Source organism: Schistocerca cancellata, chromosome 1, assembly GCF_023864275.1.
Source record: "Schistocerca cancellata isolate TAMUIC-IGC-003103 chromosome 1, iqSchCanc2.1, whole genome shotgun sequence".
Classification (NCBI taxonomy): Eukaryota; Metazoa; Arthropoda; class Insecta; order Orthoptera; family Acrididae; genus Schistocerca; species Schistocerca cancellata.
Window position 1 is genome coordinate 152,994,771 of NC_064626.1, and position 17,619 is coordinate 153,012,389.

The 17,619-nt window shown below is 36.8% G+C and overlaps 1 protein-coding gene across 1 annotated transcript in view; it reads right to left on the bottom strand.

Annotated features, from left to right (window-relative positions):
- The window catches only part of LOC126167316 (lysosomal alpha-mannosidase-like), a 208,275-nt gene that overhangs the window by 112,297 nt on the left and 78,359 nt on the right, over positions 1-17,619 (bottom strand). The window contains exons 4-6 of the mRNA XM_049920467.1: positions 16,674-16,859; positions 15,934-16,139; positions 2,561-2,697 (exon numbers count right to left, since the gene is read on the bottom strand). Of these exons, the coding sequence (XP_049776424.1) occupies positions 2,561-2,697; positions 15,934-16,139; positions 16,674-16,859 (529 nt within the window). The remainder of the gene's footprint in view (positions 1-2,560; positions 2,698-15,933; positions 16,140-16,673; positions 16,860-17,619) is intronic.

Here is a 17,619-nt window from a genome sequence, read left to right on the forward strand (position 1 = left end):
TATTACAAAGGACTATTTCATTTTATCTAGCAGACAGTGACAAAATATACATAATAAAATCGAGAAACCATGCCAGTCTTGGGTACTATTCGTATTAACAGCCTTTTCAGTATTAGACAGCAAAATGTTTATTTTTCATGTAGCAAAACATTTGACAAACTTTGACGAGGTAATAGATTCTTTCGCAGAAAGGAAAGCACACTGTGTAAAGCTGTAGCAAGATTACAGAGACAAAAATGCTGGGACCTAAAGACAGAAAAAATGTGTACTGTCTTGTTTGATTCTTGTCTTTCTGGTTTTATGTTTCCTACATTTAATAATATATCACACAAGAGAGAAAGTTATTAGCTAAAAGGCAATAACTGTGTGAATTTCTTGAAGAGTTCTTTTCCTCCCAGTCACAGATAATCCAACCTAGTATTAACTGTGAGATTTTTAGACGGGTGCAGGATGTCAAACTGGCCAACTGGGAGAAGGAGAGGCACCACCAGACACTAATGTCCATTGTTCTGTATGCAGGTTTGATGGCTTCGATTACAAAATACACAGGTTTGAATTCCACAGAGTGAATTACAGTGACATGTTATATAAGAATGCTGTGTGGAACAGGGTGGCACTGCACTTTGGCACACTTAAGACTGAATAACAAGAGTTACCTTCCCTCAAACATATATATCACACTCTTCAAAAAGATGTGCGCTGTAAAATGAACATATTTTTGAAGTTTTTTTTTCCCCCTTCAATTTTTGACATCCTATCTCAAACACTCGGGGTGTTGGGGGCACCACTATCAAGTTTTTGCCCCAGTTCAGAAATACCGTAGATCCGGGGCTGCATCAGAGTGAATCAGCAGCCACAAATTAATCCATTTAGCTTAATTACGAATTAAATTTAACTGTTATATTCTATTTGTGATTATACATAGACTACAAATGAATAAAAAAAAAAAAAAAGAAATAGTGTGTTACTTTCAAGGAAGCTGCAGTCTCTGTTATACTAAGTTAGTGCCTTTACCATCTACCCCCATAGCTGTGTGGTTAGCATGTCTCAGTCCCATACAGTGGGCCTGGGTTCAATTCCCGGCCAGGTCGGAGATTTTCTCTGCTTGGGGACTGGGTGTTGCGTTGTTATCATCATCAAATCACCACCACCACCACCACCACCACCATCACCACCACCTACACAAGTTGCCCATTGGGGCATCAACTGAAAAGACTTACAACTCAGCAGCCGAATTTCTCTAGGTGGGGACTCACAGCCATCCACGCCATATGATCATTTCATTTTCTGTCTTTACCTAGGTATGGATTCATGGTAAGGCTGACCAGTTAATTTACCTCTGAGGGATAGATGTACAAACAATTAGGGGCACGGCCATGGGAACCAGAAAGCTACCTACTATGCCAACCTTTTCACGGATTGGTTGGAGGGGGGCTTTTCTGGGATTCATATGCCTTCAACCCCTGGTTTGATTCGGATACAATGATGGCATCTTTGCTATATTGACCAACACCTTTACCTCATTTCTTCAGTCTCAGCATTTCATCTCAATAGCTATTCCCTTCTTCATTTCCTTTTAGTTTTCTGTACCTCATTTTCTGACCTGTATCCCCCTCCCCAATTCTATCACATGCAATGCTAATGATTTCTGTCTTGCAAATTTCTATATCATCAATCTTTAAGCTCTCAGGTTTTCTAATCTTGTCGACCTCAGCCCCCAACAATCAATCTTTCCTTCCCAACTCAACAGTAAGTCTCCCCTTGCCTGGGATTCTTAAACCTCGCCAGTCCTTTTCCTTCATCCCCCTTCCTTTTCCTTCACCATCCCCCCCCCCCCTTCCTTTTCCTTCAACCCTTCCACCAGAAGAAAAAGCCACAGAATCTGAAAGCTTACAAATTTCAGTACCTTTATGTGAGTGTTCTGCCACCACTTGGTGAGTAAATTTATTATCCATGACATATTTTTAAAAAATTATTATTTTCATTCAGATTGTATTTACATGACAATACTGATATCTGGCAAGGAAAAAAAGTTGTATACAAGCTGCATGAATAAAAGGTTGTTTGGAATAGTTATTTCTCATGCTATTAACATGAGTTTTACATAGCTCTTTCACAATTTACTTTTAAAACTTGTAGATCACAGTAGCATATAAGGATTCTGTAGCAACAGTACATCCTTCTACACTTAATTGAAACTGAAACCAGAACAATGAAAAGCAGAATAAGTAGCGAATTTTTAAATATCCTGCACTGAATTTCGACAAAGTATGTTGGGGAACAGCAGAAAGGAAAGTATAACAAAGGAATTCACAGTAAAATCACTGTGAATAGTTTTTAAACAGCAGTGGAGGATGCAAAAATGATATTTTATAGACTAATGGAGACAGAGAGAAAAAAATCAACAAATCATAAAACAAAGATAGAAAAACTAATTCATGAGAACGTAAGTACAACTGGAAGAGGATGGGGGGAAGGGGAGTAGAATAAGATATGGAAATGGATGCACGTGGTTTACCACTAATGAAGGGAGATAAATGGTAACATGTAATCACTTTACCCTTTCATCAACATTGTAGTCAGGACTGTCCTTGTCATCTATGATTGGTTCATCAGCACACAAAACATCAAAGCAGAATCCTGGTGGTGGACCATAATGGCTGAACAAAACACTGGTAAACAGCTCGCTTGCCTTTCCTGTTGAAAAGAATGGGGTGACATTATTGTCATATTGCTGTATTAGTGATCTGTAGAAAGAAAATATTCCTCTAAAATAATCAGTTATGTGAGAAATTCTTTTCCTGCATTTTAAATATACTGTATTAACATTTCATACAAGATGCAATATTGTGTGTGTAATAGAATTAGTGACCAAAAACAAGTTAACCAAGTGAAGAGGTGCAGCTGTCAGCACACTAGATTCACTTTCAGGGTGGCAGTTGTTCAAATCCCAACCAAGTCATCCAGATATAGGTTTTCTGCGGAAAATGCCGGGATGGTTCCCTTGTAAAGATGATGCAATTCTCTTCCCAAACTGAGCATGAGGTCTCTAGTGACCTTGCTGACAAGATGTTGAAAATCCAATCTCCCTTCTATTTCTTACAGTGAAGTTAAAATCTCTACATATCACTCCATAAACAATGTAAGGGAACTGAATTGAATTACACACTAAAACCATATTTCCAGAATATTCATTCTGCCAGTGGTCTGATGTATAAATTTAAAGACTCTCTTTTCTTGATTGACATCTATTTATCTGTTACAGTGTTATCTTTCACCAATGTTAATCATCTCTATTTTCTAATAGCCATTGTATCTTTTATTTACAACTGGAGCACACACTTTAATCCTGTAACTCAATACCTATTTTTCTTGCACAAACACAGCCTCACCAAGCTCTGCTACAGTCCTGACATGATTTTTTCCCAATCATGCTACATCTGCATCTGAGCTACCTGCATCTGAACTAATTTTTGAGTAACCTGATTAAGCTACTGATCACAAGTTGAATCAATGTCTCACAGCACCTTCAGGATCATTTGTTTTGGAGCCAGGTGTAAATATGAAAATTTCTCACAGTACCCGAGGAAGCTAGCAACCATAAGCAAATATTTCAAAAAGGGGCATCCTTGTCCCACAACTATGATTCACAACACGAGTCTCATCAATCTTATCCCCCATTCACCCACCAACCACTTGCACTCTTAGCCAAAAAACACAATGTGGCCTCTTCACTCAATTTCCCAATCTCATGACATCTCCCACTCTCAAAGCCATAATCATATACAAACACCTCTCACTCATAGCCCCAACCTATTCCTAAATTACTACTCCACATCTCTCTCTTCTCCAGAAATATCTGAACTATTTACAGGCATAACTGTTAGTCCCATACTAAATTTAACCATACAGTGCTGGTTACACCTCTCCTTTCATTAGCACAGAGTCTCAGCTGAAAATATCATTTCACCATACAGTGCTAACCTACAAAAACAGAGCAAGAATTGAACACCATGTGAAAAAGTTAAGACCTTTATTTAAAAATGATCCTTTTCTATTCTCAAAAACCATCAATGGGCAGGCATTCCTCATTTATGGCATGAATTTTGAATTGTTCTGAAACCTCAAATGTTACTTCAGCTGAAACCTGTGCCATTTTGATCTGAAGGCTGAACATGATAACATCATCCTCCCAGCAGTCAAAGGTTCTACAGTATAGGTGCACACTGTTAGCAACCCTTTGATATATTGACAGCTTATCCTCATGAACCAGACTGAGCTGTATACAATTCTAAAACCCTAATCAAGAACTCAGAAATTATTTCACAGAAATATATTTGGTAGATGGTGCCACACAACTTGTAAATATCTCTTGAATGTTATACTGAACTAATAACTGAATATCATGAAACATACAAATCTTTTTTTGCCTCCGCATTTGTTTAAGATTGCAACCACAACATTCAAAAATACCCTATGCCTTTGCAGTGTCATTCAAAATACCACAAGCTGATTCAAAAAACATTCCCAATCATTTTTACACATAAAATCTTTGTGCTGAGTAGAGACTTATCAACATTGTCATTATTTTTGAAATTTTGTTCATTTGTCTTCTGAAGCTTGGCTCTAATTATAACATATTGTACTCCGAGGTAGATGTTAGAAACATAAATGATTCACAGTTATGAAGTTCAAGTTAGAAAATGTAAGGAGCTTATGGGCACTCAATGGCGAGGTTATCAGCAACTAGAAATTGATTATCATGGTGAGGGTTCCTTTTAAAAGATTTATTCCCAGGTCTCAAGCAAGATTAATAATTCCATCCTTCTGTTATCAAGTGAACATTTACAGCTCATAATAAAAATTTAAATATCAGTTTCTGAAATATTGGGCAAACGAAATAACTATCACACTCAATGCACAGGTAAATACAGCATTCTATGTGAAATAAATTCTTACCAGAAGTGTGAAATGCTACCACTTTTGCATTAATACAATTCTTTATGCGCTGGAATGGATCAGCCGTCAGATCACTGATATTATTAATGAACAGAAAATTTTTATCGGTGTAAATTTAAACCCAGGTTAGAAATTTCCATGTAATTCTATCTTTCAGCTCTACCAGCATTAATTTATCTCCTACATTTGTACCAAAGAACTATTACATACTTTCTAGAAGTAACTGTGCTATTCTACAGTAACAAAAAAGACTACAATATTTATCATAATCTACAAATTTTGTAATTATTATTAAGTCCACTACGTCTGCATAGGTGTAAAGTAACTGTCTTAACTGAAGGGGGTAATAGTTTTGCTGTGTCTTGCTGAAGATTGTGCAGTTTGCTGAATTATTGAGTATAGAATTTATCTACGTAATCTGTTAATCTGTTATAAAAATTAAAGCAAACACCAACCCAGCATTCACAAAAACATAAGGAAATCACAGTCCTTTTGGAATCAGAATTGTACTCAGTTCTGCCCAGGATGAAGTTAATTTGAATCATACTGTGACACATTATACAAACGGAATGGCTTCACTACTACATCCACAACTATGTTTCATTCATGTTGACACATAAGTGAAATACACAGATAGAATGGTTTCTGGTTCATAGAACGAAGTAAAATTAGATTAGGTATCTTATGAACACAGACATTTCTTTGAACTGGAATGAAAAACAGAATTTCAAAATGTTTCAGCAGAATGCAGAGAAAAAAGCTCACTCAGAATGCTGTATCACAAGTATCCAGTAAGCATTTTTTATCTGTGTACATTCTTAATGAACTTTCAAAATCTTCCATTCTTTCTTTCTATCAGTTTACTTCCAAATTCCAATTAAATTAGGGTATTTTCAGACAAGTGATGCCACTCCAGTACCCTGTGTTGTTGTTGGGCACACCACTTGACAAACCTCTCTCTGCTGCCATGGCAAAGAAAGCCACAACAATGGTTGCTGTCTGTGTGAGTATTTTCCTTATGGCAAATGAGCCCACTTCATGACTAATGTACCTGATGTGGCTGCACGATCCTGCAGTGTTGAGAGAATAATATGATTGCTCTCCCAGCTACTAGCCACTTGAGTCCATTGCGATCCTTATGTTGAGTATGGTCTTTCTGAAGCCATCAAACTCATATCTGCATTACAGTCCCGACCAGTGGCAGATATACATATAGGCCCACTATGCACGGGTCCAGGGGCACCACCTTAAGGGGGGCGGCATTTTTTGCTCTTTACTCATTTTAACCTTACATGTTTTAAAATAATGGCACTTACAAGTGACAAAATTTTTTAATATTGTTAAACAACTTGCTAGTTTAAATAAGCCTCAAGAATGAAATCTGACAATACAAGCTTGGAAATATACACGATTTACTTGGTGACTGAATGGAAGTTTAACATTGGATTTCTGTCTGGTATGATCTTCATGATTTTTCAAAATATTTTTAAGTAAGCTGTCAGTACGACAATCTACAATACAACATTTGAAACATTATTATTCCGAGAATGTTGTTGGCTTCTACCTACCCCAACCATATTTTTCCCATGAAAATCCCAGGACCCCTGAAAATCTGTGATAAACTAATCAGCAGTTTCTTAAATACTGTAACATGTGTGGGTCTCAGTATGTAAAACCTGACTCAACTTAAATATCTTGTAGAAATTATGAGGAAGTATCAAGTCAGCCCTCCATTACTGTAGTTAATGTGAAAGCTCTGTGGTCTTCAATATCTGAGCTTTGATTTAATGACACCTGTTTAAGAAAACATGTCAAGACACCTGTTTAACAAAACATGTCAATACTGGGAATGTTTTAAATTTTTAAACACATGTTTATATGAAAAGAACATACGCAGAATATCTAATAATGTGTGAAATATATTTCACAACAGTCTAAAAATATTATTTATTTATTTACTTAGTTACTTCTTTTGGCGAAAAAAGAAGAAGAAACCAACTTTTGTTTGTCTCATTTATTGTGCTGCAGCCTGCACGATATCAAAGTTCCAACTCTGTGCAATCGAATAGTATGTGGCACTGCAAATTTTATATTAAACTTCTTAACCAAGCTTTTTTCTTTGAGGAAAGTTTAATTTCTATTTTATGTTGGAACAAAAGGAGAATTTGAATGTAGACATAACAGCAGTATTCACACAAATGACAACACACCACAACAACTGCCAGCAAGACTACTTAAACTTTGTAGTCTGTCTTCTCTGCCCACATAAACCGCTAAAATGTTATAAGTGGGATAAGAGTCTATTCAGCACACCACTCTGCTAGAAATTGCAAAAAATTATTTGCTTTTTAAATTAGAAAAGGTAGTGTCAAGAATATTCAGAACATATTTGCGTCCCAGCTAAAATTCCAGCAGTGTGAGAAACACAAGGCAAAAAAGTGACTGTCCTATTTTCTTTATGAGGCGAGTTCCAGCTGGCAGGTTGGCAGATGTACTGTTCACTGAAAACAGAGAAACAGGCGACAATGAAAATAATTATTCGTTCTTTCATAGCACAGTTATGTCGAGTAATCCGATTTGGTCAGTTCATCGCTCGTGTTTAAAGGAAAAATCTTTGTGCTCATGTGCAGTATAGTGCGATTGGAACTGGATACAGGCTTTCTTTCTTTCCTTTTACAATTTTTTCTCTTTGTTTTGACTATTGGTTGACAACTTTGTAAGTGTTTTAACATGAATAATAGTGAAAAAAGCAAACATGCAAAATTAAGTGGGGTGGCATTTTGGAAATTATCAAAGGAAAGGTGAGAATGAGAAGCCAATGTTCTATAAAAGCTTGGCAGAGTTGATAAATTTTCTGCAAAAAAATGATGCTGGTTCGACATCAAGTTCAAGTAGTATTGATGATATTTCTGGCACTGCAGCTGTTGTAAAAGGAGTAAATACAAGTAAAACCAAAGTTAAAGGTGAAGAAAAGCAAATTGTTCCTGATTTAGAGTTTCATGAAAAACTAATTGTCAAGTCAGACATTACAATAAGAAATAACCTGATTAGTGATGATCCTGCAGAATGGTGTGTCAATGAATCAACAACCGACATTCTCTTAGAACGTGGCATTAATCAGAATTGTAATTGTGATTTTTCTAATTCAAGAAGATCAATAGGCGATAAAACCAGATATTTGAATAAAAATGTTTTTTACTGTAAACTTTTAAATGGTGAATCAACTCTGCATAATTCTATATTATACTCCTGTAGCACCAGTCCTGTTTTTTGTGCACCATGTAAATTGTTCAGAGGTAAGGCCACGATGGCTACTAATAGTATTGCAGATTGAAAAAATATTTCCAATATTTTATCCCATCATGAGAATTGACTTGAACACAAAAAATCTGAGTTATCACTCTTAAGAAGAAAAAAGTCACTTGGGACCACTTTGAGTCATATGTTGAGACAAAAAATGTACTAGCGCAGTGTGTTGAAAAGGGTGTCTGCAGTAGTGAAGCAGCTGACAAGTCGTGGACTTCCCCTACATGGACACGTTGAAATATTCCATTCATTACGTAATGGTCAATTTATGTCTCTTGAACTTATAACCGAGTATGATCTTTTTCTCTCAGAGCACATTGAGCAATATAGAAATCCAGGGCAGGGACATACAAGCTATCTTTCTTCAACATTATGTGATGAAATAGAGCTTCTTTCTGAATGAATAAAAAGAATTATCATAAGTGAAATAAAACAGGCCCAATATTTCTCTATAATAGTAGATTCTACTGCGGACATTTCACATGTTGATCAACTGTCTTTCATATTAAGGTATATGAATGAGAATGGTGAACCTGTTTAACGTTTCCTTCTGTTTTTATGAAACTCGGGACACAAGTCCGAAAACTTAGCTGAGGCCGTACTAAAAGTCTTGTCTACAACTTCCATTGATATTACTTATTGTAGAGGCCAGTCGTATGACAACGCAAGCAATATGTCAGGAACCTACACTGGCTTGCAGGCACAAATTAAAGAATGAAATCCGAAAGCGCATTATGTGCCTTGTGCAGCACATTCTTTGAATTTAGTCGGCACTAGTACTGCAAGCTGTTGTCAGGAAGCATCTTCATTTTTCAATGTAGTGCAAAACCTTTATAATTTTTTCTCTGCTTCTACACAGTGCTGGGATAAACTACTTTCTTTCACGAAACCAGAAATCAAAACAGTAAAAGTTTATCAAAAACATGTTGGTCAGCAAGAGAGGAAGCTTGTGTAAGTCTATATGAAAACAGAGGACGTTATCAACCTCACATATTGCCAGTAATACGTTTGAAAAACCACTTGTGCGAAATGAGGTTTCAGCTTTATTGAATCAACTTGGCAGACTAGAAACAGTATTCAAGATGATAGTTTGGAAGGGCATATTCCAGAGATTTAATGTGTAAACCTGAAATTGCAAAGTGTAAATATTGATATTAAAATAGTGCATGAATTATATGTATCACTTGTAGGATTTATTGCATTTATTCGTGGCATGTTTGACTATCACGAAAATAAACCCACGGAGACTGGGACTGATATAGACTATGAATGCACCTATAAAAGATCACAGAAATGCAAACTTTATGATGATGAAGAAGCGAACTCTGAAGAAGTTTTTCTGACTGGAAGAGAAAAATTTAGAGTTGAAATATTCCTCCCAGTACTCAACAGCTTGTGTGCCGAATTAGGGAGGAGGAAGGAAAGCTATAGAACATTGTTGGAATCCTTCACAGTATCCAGTAACCTTAAGAACGGTTCACCTGATGATACTGCTGCAAAACAGTGCACCAAAACTCCAAGTGTCATATGACACGATTAAGAACCTGTGTTCCCTCGTAAATGTGTACATTTCGCAGAACTTTTGAAATCTTCTGAGATTAGTGATAAACCAGTCAAAATGAGTAAATTTTTCCAAAAGAGAGGTTACAGTCCGTGTTTCCAACTGTTGACATTGCTCTTAGAATATGTCTATGTACGGCACTTACAAATTGTTCAGCAGAACACTCATTTTCAGCTCTTAAAAGACTGAAATCATACCTACATTCTACATTGTCTGAGGAGAGATTGAACGCCTTGTCCATTCTTCACATTGGAGCCGACCTCCTAACTGATAACCATCTGAACTGTGAAGATATGATCAATGAGTTTCCCGCTATCAAAGCCAGACAGACACTTTGCTGACTGGTGGGTCTGTTTATTTTTTCCATATTAGTTTTAAAAATTTAAGATTATATGTGATTTTTATTATAATTTGGAGCTCATTCATTGGATTTACAAACTACATATTATCTGTTTATTTTGCAATTACCGATGGGAGAATGTGGAACTAAACCTCATTTTCATGCACACATGACCGAAGGCACCCTACAATACTAAACAATACCCGAATGACCTAGGCCACTCGGCGTTGTACAGTGAAGTCATACTGATACTGTAGTATATTACAACTGATGCGTATTCTTGGCATCTGCTGAAATGTATATTTATCACAGAAATATACGTTATCGGAGAGGGAGAGTATGCTCAGATGAAAAAGTGTTAATAAATAATGTAGTTCAGTTCTGTCAATAAATATGTAAAAGCTTTCCTAACACTGCTAGAAAGAGCTATGGTGAGAGCAGGAGCTGCAGTACAAAACTGTTCAGCACTTACATAGATTAAAGATATTGTGTACACTTATTATACAGCATCTAGCTACACAGACCCTAATGCTTTACATGTTAATTATTAGATTACGAAACAAATTTGATTTTTCCACACTAGTTTGTAAAATTATGTAATAGCAAATCCAGTTCTGTGTTTGTTCGCAGTTTGTGTCCCAAAATCTCTATCTCATTATTTTTTTTTTTTTTTTTTTTTTTTTTTTTTTTTTTTTTTTTTTTTTTTTTTTTTAATGTGCTACACATTTAAGTTATTAGATCGTAAAACGACAGTTTAATTTTAATTCTGAATGCATGTCTGTAAAAGTACATATTAATTTCTAATGTGTGACATGTTTGCTTCAATTTTTAGATCGTAACACCACTTTTTTATTTTTATTTTCAACAGTTTCGTGTAAAATAACATATTAAAAGTGAATGTATAAAAAAAATCCGTTGTCTCCTACACATTCTGCTGAATATTTAGGCCATAAAAGACAAGTTATTTTTCTTGTGTTCATTTCTGTTGTCTTTTGACAAATGAATGTGTTAACACAATGCAGTTTTAAGGTTGTTTTATCTGCTGCCATACACCAAGTACAGTTCAGGAACCACATTACATTTTCATTGAGCACGACTAGACCGCTGATGCATCCTTCAGAACAATGAATAGTAGAGGACAGAAACAGCTCGCAGCACTCCCACCCAAATGTCAATTGTGAAGTGATCGGGTAATAGTTATTATTTAAAACTTTTTTTTTTTTTTTTTTTTTTTTTTTGGAGGGGTATAGGGGGGCAGTATATAATATGGTGTGTCTAGAAGCGCAAAATTTTTAAGTTTGCCACTGGTCCTGACATCACAACCAATGTGAGCAGCAATACTGCTGTACAACACACCACAGTCTTGACAGGCCATGCTCTTAGTCTGTGGAATTCTGACACATGCTGGCAGACATCATTCCTTACATGGGGCAAAGCATGATCTCACAAACCAGCAACATTTAAATTTGACTGCTGAATGAAAACTAACTGCATAATCTTCCCTTGGATACAGAATGTAGACAGCATTCCTCTTACCTTCTTTGTGTGACTGGCTGAAATGCTGGTCATTTGCATATCCAAGCACATAGTATTTTACACTGACAAGGAGATGGCATGACCGTGGGGTCGGGAATTTGTTCGAAATTTTGTGTGGTGAAAGAGGACCTCTAACACCTCATGTGGTTAAAATATTAGGATGCACTACTCGGAAAATACCGAGAAAAATCGATCCAAAGTTTCTTAGGTGCCTTATGAGCATAAAATGTTAGTCCACTGCCGAGCCACCATCTGGCCTAGATGGTTAGGGCTTGGACTCTTACGCCAGAGGTCTCGGCTTTGATTCCTCCTCCGGCACTTTTTCTTCCTTCTGTTTCATTTTCTTTTGTTGTTCCACCAATTATTCAAGAAGTTTCTCAAACCTACATTATTTTTAAAACATTATTTTAGCTCAAGAAGGTAAAGTTTTTCATTCACTGAAAAATATTCGTGCTCATTGTTCTATTTCATTTTATGGGGTTTCAAGGTTTAAAGGGGCTTTGTAAGAGACCCCTTGGGATTATAACAGTCATCTGTGCATAAGACTGTGTGGGATTTGTGAGAAGTAAACAGCAGTTTGTTTTTCGATTTTGTCATGAACAGACGTGCCTGTTTCAAATTTCAATGTGTTATTCCGATCCGAGGTTAAACATGTCGACTGAAGAAGCTGCTGGCTCAACTGGAATAGGAGAAGAAATTCCTGAAGAATCCGTTCATAGTGATCTATCAAAATTACGATTGAAGGATGCAGTGGTGTATTATGAAAAGCTGTTGACGGAAAATAATTTAATTGCATTGATATCTTCAGAAGAAATCTCTCGCGATGCTATGTTATTGGCCGGAGAACTTTATAACAATACACTGGAACTTTTGGGTGTAAAAACATTCGTAACTGAAGAGGAATTAATTCACGCTCATGAGGATTGCAAAGAATGTGAGGAGAATGACAAACAATTCGAAGTGCCACAATGTGATTCATCTCCAGACGAATACAAACCGTCACCGAAAAGATTTAAAAATGACATGATTCCCATTCCCTACAAAGTCAAGGTCGTGAATACTGCTAAAGCGCACCCCACATGGTCCTTGGCGACATTGCAAAAAAAAAGGATGCCGCCAATTGAAGAGAAAAGAATATCTTTCACAATGGTAGAAAGATATTAAAAATGGTGGTATGTGAATGGATAAGTTTGAGGCGATAGATTTGTGGACCTATGACCATTTTGTGGAAGCAAGATGGCAATATCAGCAAGTCATGACAAGAAATTTACAGCAATGGGCATTGGCTGCGGCTGCACAATTCGTCGATTTCAAATTCAAGGCGTCTGATCGATGGGTCATGGCATTTAAACAGAAGCACAGAATTTCACAATGCAAGATCACGAAACTGGTTTCAAAAAAAGAGGTGGCGTCAATGGAGGACATCCAGGATCAGCGGAGACCTTTCGTCGGCAGACGTGCCATTTAATCCCTCAATACCATGAGGGTAATGTGATAAATACTGACCAAACAGGTAAATACATGTTTTCTGCATACAAAATGTTTTTACCGATGTAAAATATATCAATTCAAATTTCATTATAGAAAAAGATATTTACATACACATTCGAATATTGTTTAATATTAAAAATACTATTGTTTCAGGATGCCAATATCAATCTGTTTTCAACAGGACTCTCACTGAAAAAGGGAGTAAAACAGTTTTCATGAAAAAGTCAGATTTAAATAAAGTGCGCATTCGTACACTGCACAATATTCAATAACATTATCAGGAAAACTGCTCCCACCTGTCTTCATATGCTTACAAGAAGCAACTGGTCATTTTGGACCTCATATTCACAAATTAATAGATGGCTATGCCAATACTTATACAAATGTCATCATAACATCATCGAAGTCTGGAAAATTAACAACAGTTTTATGCATGGATTTTCTCCGGAAATGTTTTATATCTTACGTCGGGGAGAATAAATACTTATTTCTCATTGACTCTTGGGGAGGTCAAACGAATCGGGAGGTATATGATGCAATTTTTCAAGATGAGGAAAATATGCCAACTTGGTCTGTAAAAGTCATACCTCCAAAATGCACTTCTTTGGTGCAACCTTATGATGTTTACTTTTACAGGCAAGTTAAAAATTTCATAAAGCGCTTGAAAAATTGCAGTGCATTGTTACAGGAGAGTCGTGAAATTAATTCCCGGGAAGATTGTATAAAAATTCATTCTATAATTCACCATCAATTATCGTCACCAATATTCCGAGACATGATTCAATATGCCTGGTTTGCCTCAAAATTATCAGAAATTTGAAACATTTTCGTAAATGTTAATGGGCCATGTGTTTGTACAGATTTATTGCAAATGCCCTGTGATTGTAAAAAACCCGCATGTATACGTTGTGCAAGATGTCGTGAAAATTATTGGTTTGTTTGTTTTTACGATAATTACCACCCCAGTTCTTGGTTATAATTATTATATGTATAAAAATTGAATGTTTTCCAATCGACTTTGTTATTCTGTTTCTCCTCATACACATTACAATGAAAAATGGAAAACCCACCGCCATGAATTGTGTTGTTGGACAAAAAGAAAATCATTTTTATTCAATAATGTAACTAATTTGTTAAAGATAATGTAGGTTTGGGAAACTTCTGAATAATTGGTGGAATAACAAAAGAAAATGAAACAGAAGGGAAAAAAAAAGTGCCGGTGGAGGACTCAAACCCGAGACCTTTGGCGTAAGAGTCCAAGCCCTAACCATCTAGGCCAGATGGCGACTCGGCAATGGACTAAAATTTTGTACACATAAGGCAACTAAGAAACTTTGGATCAATTTTTCCCGGGATTTTCTGGGCAGTGCGTCGTAATATTTTAACCATGTGAGGTGTTAAGGGTCCTCTTTCACCACACAAAATTTTGGACAAATCCCTGAAGCCCACGGTCGTGCCATCTCCTTGTGAGATGACAAAAGTCATGGGACAGGGTGTGCACAAAACAGGTGGTGGTAATATTACTGACACAAAGTATAAAAGGGCAGTGCATTGGTGGAGCAGTCGTCTATACTCAAATAATTCATGTAAAAAGGTTCCGATGCGATTATTGCTGCACGATGGGAATTAACAAACTTTGAATGTGGAATGGTTGCTGGAGCTAGACCCATAGGACATTTCATCTCAGAACTCATTGGAAAACTCAACATTCCAAGATCCACAGTGTCAAGAGTGTGTCGAGAATACCAAGTTTCGGACATTAACTCTCACCATGGACAACGCAGTGGCAGACAGCCTTCACTTAATAACTGAGAGCAGTGACATTTGCGTAGAGCTGTCAGTGAAAACAGACAAGCAACACTGCATGAAAATAGCCAAAGAAATCAACATAGGATGTACCCATTAGGACAGTGAGGCAAAATATGGCATTAATGAGCTACAGCAACAGCGACTGCCACGAGTGCCTTTGCTAACAGCACAATGCCTGCAGCACCTCTCCTAGGCTCACGACTATTGTTTGGAGCCTCTATGACTGGAAAACAGTGGCTGGGTCAGGTGAGTCCTGATCCCAGTTGGTAAGAGCAGATGGTGAGGTGCGAGTGTGGTGCAGACCCAATGAAGCCATACACCCATGTTGTCAAAAAGACTCTGTGCAAGCTTGTGGCGGCTCCATAGTGGTGTGGGCTGTGTTTACATAGAATGTACTGCGTGCTCTGGTCCAACTGAACCTATCACTGACTAGAAATGGTTCTGCGTGGCTACTTGGAGATCATTCTCAGTTATTCATGGGCATCATGTTACCAAGGCAATAGATAGTCTGACTCAATATTAGGAGATATCTGATGACTAGTCACCTCATGTACATACCATTTGATGCTTGTTGCATCACACATTCATGTTGTTCTAATTTTAATGGCCAGCAGTGTAGATTCTTAATGTCTTTACCACAGCATGAAACATCTGTGATTGGGCTGTAAATATCTGGCATTGGAATCACTTCTTATATGTATTCTACAATTCCAGGAAACTGGAGTTAAATCATATTACTTGTAATATTAGATCAACCCTACTTGTCTGTTTGCCTGAACTATTTCACATAATTTTCTTAAAAGAAAAGAGGAGGAATCAATGGACCTCGCTCTCTCTTTATGAACACAATTTATGACACACTTCAATTCTTCAACTGTGTAGATGCAAGCTTAATTTCTCTTCCAACATTTGACTTTTCTTTCCCACTCACCTAAATTAGCACTAGCTTGCCAGATCATTTCTGCTGTCTTTGACTTAAGTCTTGTTGCTCCATCTTGGTAATCTAATCGAGCAAATAGCAAACCATCATATCCCATCTGTGCAAACATAGAAGCCATTTCACGTGAGTGACCAAATGGATCTATCTGCCATCCAGCTCGAGGTCTTCCACATTCCCCGAAAGTGTCATTGAGCTTCCTGTAACAATGTGGCAAACAATGCTCAGTTTGTAACACCAAAAAATTCATGACAAACATGATGATACAAAATTTCAAAAAATATTTACATTAGAAATGCACAAATACTATTTCATGGTTGTAATATTTGTAACAGAATTAGATACTTTAACAATAAGGAGCAGTCAAATAAAACAGAACAACTATCACAAAAGACCACAGAATGGTTCCATTCAAAAATATTCACCACACGTGTTAACACATTTATCCCACTGGGAGAAGAGATGATCAATTACTGTTTTGTAGAATGTGGTAAGCCACTGAAGGATCCATGACTGCACCCACTCTTTTGCTTCCTCGTCTGAATGAAACTGGCGTCCGTGTACATCTTTCTTCAGGTCAGCAAAAATGTGAAAATTGCATGGTGTTTGGTTTTCATTTGAACATTTGACAGCCCCTCATATAATAGGATCCTACTGCTTAATTTTTCCACTGGAGTTTACTGTGTAAGTTATGTAACACAAATAAACATGTGAATACAGCATGTGGCATTTACCTCAATCCCCATGTAAACTGATCAATTGTGGACTGGTAATGTGTCCCAGCCTCATCATTCATGCTCCATGCACCTCCTGCAAACTCCAGTTGACCGGAACTAACAAGCCTTTTTACCTGGTGACGAACAGAGTCATGTTGTTCTCTCCACCATTTCCAAAAAAAGGCTGTTTCAACATAAATAAACCTGCAAATATAAGGTAAGGTATTTTGGTGGTTATTTTGTGTAATACACAATATATGTAGACAATGAAACTATTTAACAACAAAAAGCAGAAAAAGAGCATAAAATGTCAAACAGAGAAATTGTTGACAGAAGATCGTATCTCCTTTCTGCAGTTAAAATTAGAAGTTGGTTAGTACAAAGTATTATTCCAGGTGAAAATAGAATCAAATCTAATAAAATGCAATGATGCATGACAAGTGGAATGAAATAATAAGCCAGTCATTATATAATATTATTTCATGAGGAAGCAGAACCAAACCTAATAAAACATAATGATGACAGAGAAATGAAATGAATAGATATCTGCATATTTCTCTTCGACATATTCCTTACCCAACATCAGACCTGCACAGATAGCCATGCACGTTAAATTCCACCTCAGTTACCCAATTCGCAAACATTTAGAAAACTTTCATCAACTTCCACATGAATAACACTGCATGTACACAGTTGGGGTACATAGATCCTGTACTGGGGATAACAGGGTGGTGATAAGAAGGGCATCTGGCCACCTATTAAATTAACCATCCCAAATCCATTAATAACCATGCCGAGACTGCACTGATGCAGAACAGAGCTACAAGAAAATGAAGGAGATGATCCAACCCAATACTGGCTTTTAATTATTAACTTACAATGGATTTCTGGCTTTTAAAAGATGCCTTCAGTTATTTATGTTTAAAGAATTGCTTTTATATAGGTGTAACCTGATGATTGTCTA